The sequence below is a fragment of the Zonotrichia leucophrys genome, chromosome 4 (genome assembly GCF_028769735.1).
Source record: "Zonotrichia leucophrys gambelii isolate GWCS_2022_RI chromosome 4, RI_Zleu_2.0, whole genome shotgun sequence".
Classification (NCBI taxonomy): Eukaryota; Metazoa; Chordata; class Aves; order Passeriformes; family Passerellidae; genus Zonotrichia; species Zonotrichia leucophrys.
In genome coordinates this window covers 34,409,381-34,422,650 of record NC_088173.1, presented here as the reverse complement: position 1 = coordinate 34,422,650, position 13,270 = coordinate 34,409,381, and the positions used below count along the sequence as shown (strand labels likewise).

At 35.0% G+C, this 13,270-nt stretch overlaps 1 protein-coding gene across 12 annotated transcripts in view; it reads left to right on the top strand.

Moving 5' to 3' along the window:
- Positions 1-13,270, top strand: part of CCSER1 (coiled-coil serine rich protein 1) — a 633,522-nt gene that overhangs the window by 259,097 nt on the left and 361,155 nt on the right. For all 12 annotated transcript variants that reach the window (XR_010439885.1, XM_064711079.1, XM_064711082.1 and 9 more), the window contains one exon: positions 8,080-8,290. Coding sequence is in view for 11 of the 12 variants with exons in the window: in XM_064711079.1 (XP_064567149.1) it covers positions 8,080-8,290 (211 nt within the window). In the remaining variant the exon portion in view is untranslated. The remainder of the gene's footprint in view (positions 1-8,079; positions 8,291-13,270) is intronic.

Here is a 13,270-nt window from a genome sequence, read left to right as displayed (position 1 = left end):
ACTGTAGGATGATTCTTTAGATGTCTGTATCTGGTTTTAAGCCCTGGCACAAACTTAGACATTTCTGTGAGTGAATCCAATCCAGGAAGATGTCCCTGAGTCACCTGATGAGGGGAAGACAGGCAGAGTTTCGGATCAAGGGAAAAATTGACAAAATGCAGAAGGTATTTTAGTAAATATTAATTGGGCCTTTTTAAAATCTGTTATGCATCTCAGATGAACCTCTTGGCCAACACAAGCTATAATGAATTGCTTGCTTGCTCCACAGAAGTGTTTTTAATGCTTAATAGCTCATCAAAAGATAATATCTTGGGTTAGGCTGTAATAATATGATTAGGTGCTTCCCAGGTACTTAAACACCAATTCAGACAGGTCTTGAAGTGAGTGGCTTGTCTCCTTTATGAAGTATATGAATTTTCCACTTAATTTTCTGGTCTCACTGGAAGTCCATCTTAGTCTGTCTTGCCCATATCTGGGAATTCTATTTAGCACTAAGCAAACATAACCTTTCCTGTTAGCATACCAATTTTCCCACTAAAGCCTATACTAACAGATCAGTACCTTCTTATTAAGCACAGAAAATTGCTTGCCTTTTCCTTCTTTCATTTAAAATGCACATAATTTTGATCAGGATTTCATAAAGTTTTGATAGCAAAAAATACTACCTGTAGTAGGAAGCTTTTGACAGTTTGTTTTCAAGTAATGAAATCTAGTTTGGTAACTGAATGAAAGGAGTGTGCCGCTTGTGCTTCTTGGAAGGCAGTCATCAAATCCAATATCCATTGTGATTTTACAGAGGTTTTTTTAACCTAATAAAAGCTTTAAAGTTTAATGTTGCATCTGCACATTTTCTAAAGGAAAGACTGAAGCATTTAGAGCAAAGGTGAAGAGAAATGTTGTTCTGATCTAGAAGGTGACAGTGACAAAACAGATTTGCCCCTCATTTTTTCCCATTTCTCCCAATAGTATCAAGTTTTCTGGACATGTTTCAGTCAGTGGCTGTTGTTTATAGATTAGATTAAAATGTTGTGGTTCTAGTCCCAGGTCAGCTGAGGTGATCCCATTGTGTGGAGTGCATTTGGAGTGAGACTTGGAGAGAGCACCAAGTGTATTCAGCCTTAGTCTGTACTGAGGCAGCATCCAGTCAGAAGTGTGCAGTTTTTACAAACACTGCAATGTCTGCAGGGAGATGTATCCTTTGTCTAAATAAAAGAATCACAGGGTTGGAAGAGAGCTTAAAGATCATCTAGTTCCAGCTCCCCTGCCATGAACAGGAATAGGCAAAACTTATTTTTTTCTTTATATCCTGAACAGAGACATAGTGTTAATTAGTAGTTGTAAAATGATTTCAAGAGTGAGCTCCTGCTGACTTGTTTTTTTCAGGAGGTGGGGAGGAATTTAAAAAGACTGAAGGTACCAATGTCTCAGTGCCAAGCCAGCCTCATTTACTTTTGCTGATTTGTCTTTGTTGCTTTACTTACTACTGCTCTCTTAATATATCAAAGTGAAAAAGCCCTGCTGGTCTTTTCCAAATAGCTATTATTTGAAGATTATCTGATTATTCATTACATTATCTTATTTTATTTTTTACATTTAAGCTTTCCTAATAGGTTCCAGGAGGAAGAAAAGGGCTGAAGTTTGAAGTGTTGTGTGCTAGATCAGGGGATATAAACAGAGCTCTTAACTCCTGTGGAGTTTAGAGAAGGAAATGCTTGACAGGCCCTTAAGAGCAGTACTTTACCAGCAGCTGAAAGATGGAGGGCTTTTAAAAATTTGTAAAATATTTTTAAAATAAAATTTGATCTGTATTGTTGATCACCATGTTCTAGCCAAAGTATATCTTTATGACTGTGATATAAACCTTGGAAAGAAAAGCAGTTTCAATGGAAAAGGTTGACAGTCTCTTAACTTGGAGTAGCACTGGCCATTAGAGTTTGTATGCACACTTGTGTGGGGGTGGAGAGTTTGATAGTGACAGATACTGGACATCATTTCTCTGAAAGGCTGACCTTGAAAAATCATAGCATCAATAGAGGATCCACAGCTCTCAAAGCTGTAAAATGTCAAACAACATCTACCTTATGACACACTGATGTATAAGATTCTGAAATCTTATCCCTGCAACTTCTGAAGCAGTTTCTGTTAGAACAGAAGCAATGTTGAGAAATTGTGAGACAGAGAGAGGTAGAAATTTTGATGCCAAAGAATGCTAATACAGGTAATTAGCCAAGTGTTTAAGTTCTGGTTAGCTTTTTATCTTAATATTGCAAAGTCTGTGTTTTCAGAACTGAGTGAAGAGTTTGCCAATTTTTTTATCCTCCCTGACTGCGTCTTGAGAACATTTAGGCACCTAGCAGGACATTATTTTATATCTTCATTGTAATATTTAGGGACATGCTTTTTAAAGTCTTTGCCTTAATTCTGCTAAATGTGGTGAGGGGCCTTTGCTTTTTTTTTTCCAAAATATGTCCCTGTATTTTGGTAGTGAACTGTTTGGGGTAGAACATGTCTCTTTACGAATGATATAAATAGGAGATGACTCAGAGATTAAGATTCAGTATGGGATTATAGTAGGTTTTCACAGGTAATGTACTTCATTTTAGGAAAGCCACAGATTGCTTCAAATTGTATTTTGGAAGTATTTGAGGTAGGCAGCTTTTCCTCTAAAAAGCAGAAGCAATTGCTCTTACATGTCTTACGTGGGCCAGCTGAGGCATATTTATCAAAACAGTAATTAGTTAATTCTCTGAAGGAGGAAAGCCTATTTACTGTTAGGAAAAAGAAAATTCTGGATGGGAGAAAGCCTTCAATCTGTACTTCTTTCTAGATTAATATGAAATAGGATTTCAGGACATAACCTCTGTAGGAAACTAAAAACACCTTTCTTCTAATGTAAAAGGATGGGCCAAGCTATAGACAAATGAGAGCTACTTGTTGTTTTGAAAAATTTACCAAGACCAAATTTTTATGTGTTTATATATATGTATGACATCTACAACTATATGTATATATATAAACACACAGAGAGAGCTATAAAAATACATGTGTGTATATACATGGTATCTTGATGAATATTTACACACACAGCTACACACTTAAACACCGCAGATTAGAGATTTAAGGCTTTTTCTAAGACCCTGCTTTAGAAGATAAGCCCTGAGGGAAGAAAGAAAGTGTGTTCAGCTCTTCTCATAGCATCTGGGGTCTTATGCTTGGTGTTCAGAGCCTTCCTGATGCCAACAGTGTTACATGGGTTCTCCTCTGTTAAGCTGATATCAAGAGAAGCAGACTCAGGGGAACCAATTGTATTAGTTTAGGCTAATTCTGATTTAGCAACATCTTGAGCACTGCTGATGAAAACTAAGAAGATTAAAGTCCACATAATCTGGGGATCTTTATGTAAGTGAAGTTCAAATTACCATAAGCTCTTCAAATCATTGATCTGAGGATCAGTAAGAAGGGAAGAATGACTTAAACAAGCTCAAGCTGCAAATCCATGTCTTTGGGTCCCCTTTCCTTTTTTTTTTTTCCTTTCCTTTTTCCTCTGTTTTGCCTTTATTCCTATTTTTTTAAATAAAATGCTATAAGAATTCTTTCATAAGGGAAAATTTGTTTTGTTCTACCTTCTTAGGGAAAAGGAGCTTTCAAAGGATCTGCACAACTGTGTCTCTTGCTCAGTTAACATGTGGTTACATTGGATTGATGGAGGCTATTAAATGCTGAAAGCCACTGACTGATTATCTTAATGCTAGCATATTATTTCAATAAAGACTGCTTTGGAAACAGAAGTCTGCCTTAATGGCACTACCATTTTACTGACTCTGGATATTGTAGCTTCTAATTCGTTGTATCAATTAGGAATGAGGGAGTACCTTTGTGATGCTCAGTGGATATGTCCAGATATATAAGAAACAAGCCAGCAGGACCAAAGTACGAAGTACCCTTGAGTTGCACATGTTTTCAGTGTATTTAATATTTACAGACTTGTAACAAGGTTTCTGTGGATTTTCTGACCTTATGGTGGTAGTAATTCTACCAACATTGTGTCCTTTTCTCTGTTATTCACAACTCCCTTGCAGTGCTCAGGGATTTGAGGTGAGCTCTATATGGGATGGTACTTGAGTGCACATCTGCACCACTGACATCCTCCAGAATGGAGTAGAGTAATCCAGTTTATCTATAGTGGCAACCAAACCATGCCAGGGACTCATTGGGAAGAGTGGTAACAGGGTTGGATTGAGCCATTTCAGAAGCATTTTGAAACTGACTTCCAGTGCTCAGAACATTTTCAGGTGTGGTTTTGTTGAAGTAGGAACTTAGCCTGAGCGTATGGCCGGTGAATTTAGAGCTCAGGCTGTAGCCATGTATTTAAAAGTGGCTGAACTGCCTTTCTGAAATACTGTTGATAGTGTTATGTAGTTAATGTTGTCTTGTTATTTACAGGAAATACATTGCTTTGGTCATTAAAACAGACCTTTTGAGGCTTTTTTCCAAGGACTTAAGAAGTTTGTCATAGATAATATTTGGCTGTGAAATGTTTTGATTAAAATAAATGCATGTTAGGAAGGTCGAGGTGTCTGGCCCTCTGTAAGGAGCTCCTGCACTACCAGTCAAGAAACCAGCCCTACTCCAACTTCAGAGGCTGAGATGCCTTACTAAAGTGAAAGTTCTAATTTAGGAAGAATTGGGTGGTTTTGGGTTTTTTTTCCCTTTCTAAATGTCTGTTGCTGCTTTGAGATGAATTGCGGTGGATTACTGCAATGATAATGTAACAGACCACTTAGAAGCTGATAATAATGAACTTGATGGAATACCTTTTGTGGAATGAAGCTTAAATGAGCTTTTTTTTCTGCACCAAGTAGAATGAGTTGTATCAGAGAGTGCAGAGTTTTTCTGTCACAGATCAGTTAAAGTCCCTCTGAACTATCAGGAAGGGCTGTATAACCTGAATGCTTGCTGTGTACCATTGAACTCTGAGTCACCATTTTCAAGAAACAGTTGAGTCAGATTTTAAACTCTAAAGACTGTGAGTGGTAATGTATTATTACAGTGCTTTTCATACTTCAGTGCAAGATCCTGTGTTTGAAGAGATGGTAGTTTTGTGTGTTGAACAGTGTGATAGCAATGTGAAACCCACTGAAGTAACTGAAAATATTGTCTTTATTTGAAATTCAGAATTGCTATATTTCTAGTACATTTATAGCTTATACATAAACAATGTATCTCTTCCAGAGGGGAGGACAGATTTCCAAGAACACCACTTATTTTCTCCTCACAGGAGAGCAGGGCATGGCTGGTGATACCAGGGTCTTCTCTCTGATGATGGGCATTAAAAGACTCCTCCTGGGAGACAGTACTTCTCAAATTGGCCCTTTCTCAGGGCCAGGATGGGACCCACACAGAGTGCCTATAGAGGAATATGAGGAAGATGAAACTGCAGTGGGAATTATAAAGTGAATGTATAGAATATTTTAAGGAATAATCCGCCTTCTAGTCTGCAGGTGCTGGGTGGGGAAGAAAGAGAACCTTCTTGTTTCATCTTAATTTAAATAATGTGCTTTTCTGGATACATACATCTTATGCAAGTGTAGATTCCAATAGTTTGCATATGGCTTCTTTTATAAACCTTTAAAAGTGGTCTATGTTATGATACGTCAGTTTCCTAAGTTGTTTTTTCTTTGTGTGATTTATTCCTGGATCTTGTTTAAAGGCTATAAAACAGCAGTGATTTAATATCCTTCAATCAAAAGAAACTTTACAATCCACCTCATATTTTTATTTTAAAGGTTGCAAAATGCTCCATTCAAATATGTTTCAGTGCATTTAAAAATTAAAACAGACTAATTTTTGTTCTTTTCTGAGTCTTGAAGAGCCTGAAATTTTAGTTCCATTGGCCAACATGAGGATCTGTCTGTGTGTGATCTCTGTGGTACATGGCTTGATCGAACATGGTTTTTTACTGCATATTACATAGCTTTCAAAATATAAAAATTAGCCATCCATAAAAGATAGTTATAGTATCCTAATTTCCAGTTTTTAGTAGGATAGGGAACTGCTTAAGAAATCACATTAATCTGGTTTTGTCTGTGGATCCTATGAAACTAAAGCTAAGGAAAGTCTTATGTGGGAAGATGTTCTTTGTCCTTCCAAACTATGGCAGAATCGGTTTTGTGTTGCATAAAAATTCAAATGAAATGGAAAATTGGAACAATATTTTAAATGAATAATAACTGTGGTTTTCTTCACTGCTTGTGTGCTAGCATCTTTAATTGTACTGAGTTAATTTAGTATGACTTTCTTCATCATAGGAAAAATGATTAGATTACTTGTTCTGATATTAAAGGAAGATAGTGTGTAAGCAGGAAAATAATGATCTTTCATTACCTTTCAAGTCCATCAAAATCTCTGTGTCTTTAATTGATTCTCACCCACAACTTACTGTTTTTTTTGTTTCATGTTCTGCTTATATAGCTTTAGTAGTAACTAAAACTAAGAGAGTGGAGATTAATTAAATTCCATATTCCGTTTCATACAATAGTAGGTTCATCTTATGTCACTGGGCAAGCCCAGAAGGGAGGGGTTTGTTTTTCTTTTTTTGTTTTTCTTTTTTTTTTCTTTTTTTTGTTTTTCTTTTTTTGTTTTTCCTTTTTTTTCTTTTTTTTTGTTTTTCTTTTTTTGTTTTTTTCTTTTTTTTTTTCTTTTTTTTTTTTTTCTTTTTCTTTTTTTCTTTTTCTTTTTTTTTTCTTTTTTTTTTTTTTTTTTTTTTTTTTTTTTTTTTTTTTTTTTTCTTTTCTTTTTCTTTTTCTTTTTCTTTTTCTTTTTCTTTTTCTTTTTCTTTTTCTTTTTCTTTTTCTTTTTCTTTTTCTTTTTCTTTTTCTTTTTCTTTTTCTTTTTCTTTTTCTCATTTTCCTTTTCCTTTTTTCCTTTTTTCTTTTTTCTTTTCCTTTTTTCTTTTCCTTTTTTTCTTTTCCTTTTTTTCTTTTCCTTTTTTTCTTTTCCTTTTTTCTTTTCCTTTTTTCTTTTCCTTTTTTTCTTTTCCTTTTTTCTTTTCCTTTTTTTCTTTTCCTTTTTTTCTTTTCCTTTTTTCTTTTCCTTTTTTTCTTTTCCTTTTTTTCTTTTCCTTTTTTTCTTTTCCTTTTTTTCTTTTCCTTTTTTTCTTTTCCTTTTTTTCTTTTCCTTTTTTTCTTTTCCTTTTTTTCTTTTCCTTTTTTTCTTTTCCTTTTTTTCTTTTCCTTTTTTTCTTTTCCTTTTTTTTTTTTCTTTTTTTTTTTTCTTTTTTTTTTTTCCTTTTTTCTTTTCCTTTTTTTCTTTTCCTTTTTTTCTTTTCCTTTTTTTCTTTCCTTTTTTTCTTTTCCTTTTTTTCTTTTCCTTTTTTTCTTTTCCTTTTTTCTTTTCCTTTTTTTCTTTTCCTTTTTTTCTTTTCCTTTTTTTCTTTTCCTTTTTTCTTTTCCTTTTTTTCTTTTCCTTTTTTTGCTTTCCTTTTTTCTGTTTCCTTGTTTCCTTTTCCTTTTCCTTTTTTCTTTCCCTTTTTTTCTTTTCCTTTTTTTCTTTTCCTGTTTCCTTTCCTTTTTTCCTTTTTTTCCTTTCCTTTTTTTCTTTTCCTTTTTTTCTTTTCCTTTTTTTCTTTTCCTTTTTTTCTTTTCCTTTTTTTTGTTTTTCTTTTTTTTGTTTTTCTTTTTCCAGTTTTTGTTTCTTTCTAAGTTTTAAGTCAACGTGCACAGAAGATTATGATTTGACTTAGCTTCTGAAAGTGCATGACAGATTCCTTTTTTTGTAAAGCTCAACTGAAATATAATAGACCTGTAGAAGTTTTGCCCATAGGGTATTTTGTTTTAAGAAAATTACTTTTTTTTTGTAGGGCGTGAGCTAGAACATGGTTTTAATTCCTGTAGAATATGGTCCTTTTATAAATGTGTATTTTATTGCTAGCACCATATGGCTGCAAGTATGTTATAAAGGCTGTTCATGGTAGTGCGCTTAAAAGCAAATGTGTGTCTTTAAGTTCAGAGGAATTACCACCCCCAAGTTATTAGTTCTTTTTCATATTTTAGTGTTGACCTTTCTGTTTTCTCTCACAAGGAATCTGTCCTTGAAGCTGTCGAAGGAGGTGGAGCAAGGAGAAGCCAGGCACCCCCGTGTCAGCCAGCTGGCTGGCAGCCCGTCTGTGGAGTGGCCTTTCCCTGGGCTGGAGGAAGGTGGGGGCATTGAGTCTCTGCCCTTCAGACTGATGCTCCAAGACTGCACGGCTGTCAAGACATTGCTTCTGAAAATGAAGAGGGTTCTGCAAGAGGTAATCACCCACTTATTTGTTAGATTAATATATTTCAGCATTAATGAACTAAGCAGCAGAAAAGGGTCCGTAAAGTTTATGGACTTAATGTATTTTAATATGTCTTGAATACGTGGAATTGATGCAGAAGTATAAATAGTCATGCCTCAACATGGTGAAGGTCAGAAAGTTTATACTTGAGCAGAATTTAAATGATCCTACTATCTTGGTGTCCAGAGTGTAAAGCTTTTTTTGAGCTTTTACTACAATGGGGACAGGGAGGCCAACTGCTTCTGGTAAAAATACATTTTATTGTTTTCTTCCAGCATTTTAGAACTTTTCAGTTTTCTTACGTGTTGTTATCCATTATGAAGTCACATGGAATTCATTTAGAGGAGAAATGCAGAGGAAAAAAAATCTCTTCAGTAACAGTACTTGAGTTAGTACTCTAACTCAGCCAGCTTGAGTTTGTAAATGATGGCTGAAATCAGATCTTGTAGGCCATTCACTGGGCCACTCTGAACAATTTCAAGAGTCCTGGCCTGTCTTGTCCTGATATATTCTCCTGCTTTCCCTATGGAATGCTGGTGTTGCTTTGAAACTTTTCTTTTCTGTTTGTCTTTAGGTTTTTAGAGAAATTAAATTATTTGGGGAGTTTTTTTAATACTTTCCAGCTGTGGAGTCTTTACTCTGGTATACACTGTGAACTTTGATCTTCATTGTTAGAGAATTGCAGTTTGAGTTTTGTGTGGATCTGCAAGAAGGTTTTTTGTTTGTTTGTTTCTGTTTATGTAGTTCATAGAAATACAGAATAATTTATGTGCAGAGGGCTCTCTAGAGGTCTACTCAAAGCAAGGCCAACTCAGGAGAGGTTGCTCAAATCCTTGCCCACTTAGACTTTTGGTGCCTTAATGGGGTCTCCTTGTAATCTCTGAGTAACCATTCCAATATGTGACTACATCATTGTTAACTTTTTTCCTGAAGATGAAAACAGAATTTATCCTGTTCCAAGTTTCATATAATGAAGACTGAAAATAAATTGAGGCGTTTTACTGCTCACTTCTAGGTCATCTGTATCTAAATTGAACTGTTGTTCTATCTGAAAAGATTTGTCAAAGGTTTAGCCATGGTAGTTTGCAATTAGTCCTCCTAACAGCATGGTTTTGCTCATTGGCAAGCCCCAGGCTTTCCAGTTTCACTAGGAGCTTGATCTGTACTGTATGGATCTGTAATCCCCTTCTGAGTTACTGAATCCAGAACTGAAATAATTAATTCCCCATTAGTTGCTTTTTTATAGAATGTGAGATTATAGAGTGGATTTAAAGGAGTTGTAACTTCATTTTTTTTGGAACTAAATAAGAATTATGAAATTATATGACATAGCATTCTAACATTCAGGTGGTGATATAGGCAGCATTCTCTGTTGCTTTTAGTGTGAATAATTCTGTAATGCTCAGAAAAGGTCATCCTTGCCATGATGATAAGTGTAAGAATTTTAGTTTTAAGTGAAGAGTTCCGTTAAAATTGTGTAAGAATCTAGTGCTATTTTCTGTTTGGAAATACGCTGTATTGCTCAGTACTTCATCTTTAAAAACAATCACCAGGTGATCTCCACAAAAGGAACATGAGGTATTTCATGTGACTCACTGGAATTTCATGCCCACTTACTAATACCTCTTTATGTAACTCATTGAACTTATTTTTTTCATCCTAATTATTCAGTCTTTTACTTGTTTGTTCCTTTGTACTATATAATTTTCATCTCCCCAACTGGCTATAGCACAGTGTGTCTCTGTAGTTTTCTTTTTGTCTTGGCCTATGAAATCAAAATGGCCTTTTCCTAATACTACATTTGGATGTCCATATGTGCTGTAATTTACCTTGAAAGAACCTGAGTAGCTGTTTTGAACAATCAAGGACGTGACCCTGAAATATGTTAGAAATTTATATTGAAATGACACAACTTGATTATCTTCAGATATTCAGACATGTATATGTTTATGTCACTTCTAAATTATTAGTGAAAGATTTTAGGAAAATATAATCCCATAAAATTGAAATATTGTACTGAAGAATCTGATAAATAAGTCATCTGAGCATACTTAGCAGACAGTTTCCATGGAGAAGATCCCTTACTTCCATTGCAACTAGGTGTAATTTTTTCATCCAAGAATCACTTCTGCCCCAACCAATATTATAAATCAAACTCAAAACAGTACAGAATAAAAGACATAAAAGAAAAATTCTTTCCTTACTGTGAAACGCTCAGGCATTTTTAGATGTAGAAAAGCATAGTCTCTGGCAGTCTTTTATAGAATTGAAATATTCTATACTTGCAAGAGTGAAAAATAAGATTATATATTTTTAAAAATAATAATATATCACATGTTTTCATCCACTTAAAAAATATACAAAGTGTACAAATGGCATGGGGAAAATTATATGGGTTACCACAAAAAAAAAGTTGCACTATTTTTGTTTTATAGCTGATATTACCCATGGAAGAAGGAGTTACGGTAGTGTATACCTCTTTATTGAAAAATAACATGCTAATTGAGTTAAAATATTAGCCCTGTTATTCAATGTAATCCTTCTTCTTAAGCACTGAGCGCTGCTTCTAAAGAATAATTTAATTATGATCTGCCAAAATGTAATACTGGCTAGTAAAATATGCTTTTTTGCTGCAGTTGCTTGTAATTGAAGCATCTAAATGGAAAAACTGCACACAATATATGCTATACTGTGCAGCAGACTTACAGGCTTGTTATTAGTCTTATCTTGAAAAGGGAAATTGAAGACATGGCAGTAACTTTCAAGATTGAGAATGTTATTTAGTAAAAAGGCTAATGAATGATCGTTCAATTAAGAGAATTAATTACCATTTCACTTTCAGTGAAAAAGCCTTGAAAATGTCTACTAGTAATTCTTTATGGGTTGGGCCATGCAAGGCTCAAAGGCAGGCTGTTACCCAGGGTTTTGGGAACCTCACTGAGCTAAGCTGGGTAGTCTGGAGGGCCCTGGCATGTGAGGAAACTTGGTGATTTTCCAAGTGCTCTGGAAGATCTCTCTCAATCTTGTCTGCAGCTTTTTCTCATGGATGTTCCATTTCTGACAGACACATCTTCAATAAATTGTGTAACCAAGGCCTGTGGGATGCATAATTTAATGAAAAAGTACTACCAGAGAATTACCCATATTACCCAGCATGGGCAGCTGGATAAAAGCCGCTTCAGCATAGCGGACAGTGCAAACTGTTTTGCAGCCTGTCCATGATTTTGTGGTTTCCCTTTTCTCTCCAGATCTTGGATGCTTATTTTGACTGCTTGTTTTTTGTTTTTTATTTTTATTTTCTCAAAGTCTTTTTGTCAGTAGTAAGTCCTCTCATTTGAAAGAGAGAAGACAAGAAAATCGGAGTTGGATGAAATTGGGAGCTTTATCCACCCCTAAGAAATTGATTCTTTACCTTCTGACTTGAGACAGGCCTCTCTGCTCTGAATGTTTCTTCAATTATTCTGTCATTTTTTTTTCTCCCTCATTTTGAGGGGAAAGTATAGAACAATTGATGTTTTATACTTCCTATGTTTTACAACATTTCTGGAACCGATTGTGTTTGGCCAATGAGCTTCTGAAAACTAGACTACAGCTTCTTTCTCACTCATTGCTATCAGCAATAATGAATATATAACGCCTCTTAACCAAGCAATGTGTTGGCTTTCCTGCACTCTTCCAGATGAGAATAAAATTATTTCCATCTGTTAACTTTTTTTATGGCTTGAGTTATAGCTGGCTTAGGCAGTGTTGAAGTCTGGCTAATCGAGGGGACATTTTAGGGCTTTGCCTTTTTAAAAATCTTTGGTCAAACACTTCAGGCAGAGAAACTGGAGCAAAACTTGTATGGCTTTGGCTTTGTACCTAGCAAAAGAAGGCCTTTATGCTGAAATAAACAAAATGGAAAAATGCAGTTGTATTGGGAAGGAATCCATCTAGTCAGTGATAATGGGGTTTTGTTCAAACTTTAGTTGTTGAGCTTGTAGATTAATTTTACTGAATGCCATAATAAAAAGAGAATCTCTAGGCTTGTAGAAATAAGGTCATATTTTCCATGTATTCTTTATGAAATATATTGTTTATCAGCTGCGTAATTCCACTTTTCGGTATTTTTAAGGATCTGTCAGAAGTGACCTTACTGGTTGCTTATCTAGAAGGCTAAGATATGTCTCTATATGTTTGTGTAATTTGGAATATAAATTATTCAGCCCGTGCTTTTTTTTCTTTGGTGCTCTGCAAAACACCATGAAGGCTATGGAGTTTTAGCTAATTGCTACAATTAGCAATAGGGCTAAGTCACTTTGGACATATATTGCATACTGTGTTTTACTAATTAATCATTTATTTTACTGAGGGAAATTGCAGTTGCCTGTGGCTGTCATTAAAAGTTAATGTGTCCGATACAGTGTCTTTAGATTTAGAACTTGGAAAAAAAACCTCAAAAAAAAAAAAAAAGAGAAATGTGGAAAATTATGTCAAAATTGCTGTGAGAGAGGGCCGTTAGTGTTGCCTGAGATTAGTGGGGCAGAGTGATACCACTCAGGCTGCAATTAGTCTGTCAGATATCACTGGCTGCATTACTTCTCCCCATGCATCTTTCACCTCATCAGTAAAATAAGCATAATTAGAGTCCCCTTTTATAGTGCACTTGCAATCCACTGATGGAAAGTACTGAGAGCAAGCTAATTGCTGTTTGCTAATTGCTGGTCAATATGGAATTGGCCTTAAACTATATTTTTTAGAGATGTTAAAGCATTTCCTTCAGTCCTCTATGAAATGTATGCTGATACTGTGTTAGCCATGCTAGGAACTGATTGCAAGTTGAATACACTATAAAATACTGCAGATTTTCTTCCTTTAAGTAACTTTGTAATTAACCACTGTAGCATTGCTGCTTTATTCAACAACTCTGCATCTAATGCAGTCCCTTTTATCCAGTAAGTCATGCTGGAA